Source organism: Palaemon carinicauda, chromosome 10, assembly GCF_036898095.1.
Source record: "Palaemon carinicauda isolate YSFRI2023 chromosome 10, ASM3689809v2, whole genome shotgun sequence".
Taxonomy (NCBI): Eukaryota; Metazoa; Arthropoda; class Malacostraca; order Decapoda; family Palaemonidae; genus Palaemon; species Palaemon carinicauda.
Window position 1 is genome coordinate 16,230,014 of NC_090734.1, and position 1,542 is coordinate 16,231,555.

At 31.5% G+C, this 1,542-nt stretch overlaps 1 protein-coding gene across 1 annotated transcript in view; it reads left to right on the forward strand.

Moving 5' to 3' along the window:
- LOC137647861 (degenerin del-1-like) overlaps positions 1-1,542 on the forward strand; it is a 13,841-nt gene extending 12,299 nt beyond the window's left edge. The window contains exons 8-9 of the mRNA XM_068380816.1: positions 807-987; positions 1,415-1,542. Coding sequence (XP_068236917.1) covers positions 807-987; positions 1,415-1,542 — 309 coding nt within the window. The remainder of the gene's footprint in view (positions 1-806; positions 988-1,414) is intronic.

The window sequence follows — 1,542 nt, forward strand, 5'->3', positions numbered from 1 at the left end:
TATATATTATATGCTTTTGGGACTCTCCAATGCAATTTTTTTGCATGAATTTTCATTATTCTTCAGCTTATTTAAGTTTTTAGACGAAAGCCTCTGGTTTAATGAACGATGATTATTCCTTTTCTTCATACTGTCTACACTACAGCACTGTTTCGACAAAACTTTGTCCTTATCATGTGATTGTTAAGTTTATAATTTCTTTTATACATCAGCTTCTTCAAATGTTACGGATAATCATGTTGAGACTATATTTTAAAGAAATAAAAGTTTTGAAAGTTAAAGATTAAAATGTGGAAATTTTCAAAATTCAAGAGATCCGTCGATTTTGGAAACAATAATGGTTGATATATATATATATATATATATATATATATATATATATATATATATATATATATATATATATATATATATTTGGATGAAAATCAACACAATATCGTGCTCATATATAATTAAATTTCTATCTCCTACTTGGATCGAACCCAGTCCCTTCAAATGAAAGGCAAGAAAAGAAGTCGGAACCTAACTTCTAACTGCTATCCTAGCACTTCTTTTAAAGCCGCTGGTAGCATGATTGGTAGCGACCTTGCCTTCCATTTGAAGGGGCTAGGGTTAGATCCAAGTATGAGTCAGAATTTTATGTAGTTTTATATATATATATATATATATATATATATATATATATATATATATATATATTATATATATATATATATATATATATATATATATATATATATATATATATATACATATTATGATTAAGTAATGTATGCTAAAGGCTCCCCTCTTCCACGCCTCCTCAGTGGGAAAGCCTCATAGGGACCGTGGGAGGGACACTGGGCCTGGTCATTGGACTGTCCGTTGTCACAGTGCTCGAGTTCGTTGAGTTCCTCCTCGACGTCGCCTTCATGTTCTGCAGGAGGCGAAGGCGAAGGCGTGGCAAAAAATCGGGAGGAGGAGTCGCTGTTGGCGGAAGCAGAGAAGGTACGGGTTAATGGGAATGTACACTTGCGTGTGTGCGCACATACTCATTCATGCAAGTGTACTGTATATGTATATAAATTTAGCTGTGCGTGCGCTCACTTAATTATTCATATATATATATATATATATATATATATATATATATATATATATATATATATATACACGTGTGTGTGTATTTGTGTATATATATATATATATATATATATATATATATATATATATATATATATATATATGTACACGTGTGTGTATAACTCATAGGAGCACATAATATTTAATGGCAAAAACAATACAATGAAAAAAAAAATATAGGTCTGCCGAGACTTAATTCTATTAAGAAATTAGATATTCCGATAATAAGGACAATTAAAAAAAATACATTACAGCGAAACTAACGCATTAATAAAATTGCCTTTATTCCTAGCCATCCCACCCGGAGGAGCTGAGGTTACCCCAACGCCATCTATTGGGAAAGATGCTAAGGACGATCGTTACATGACTTACGTGCCAGTCATCACGATAAACTCTATTGTTACTTACGAAGACAAATAG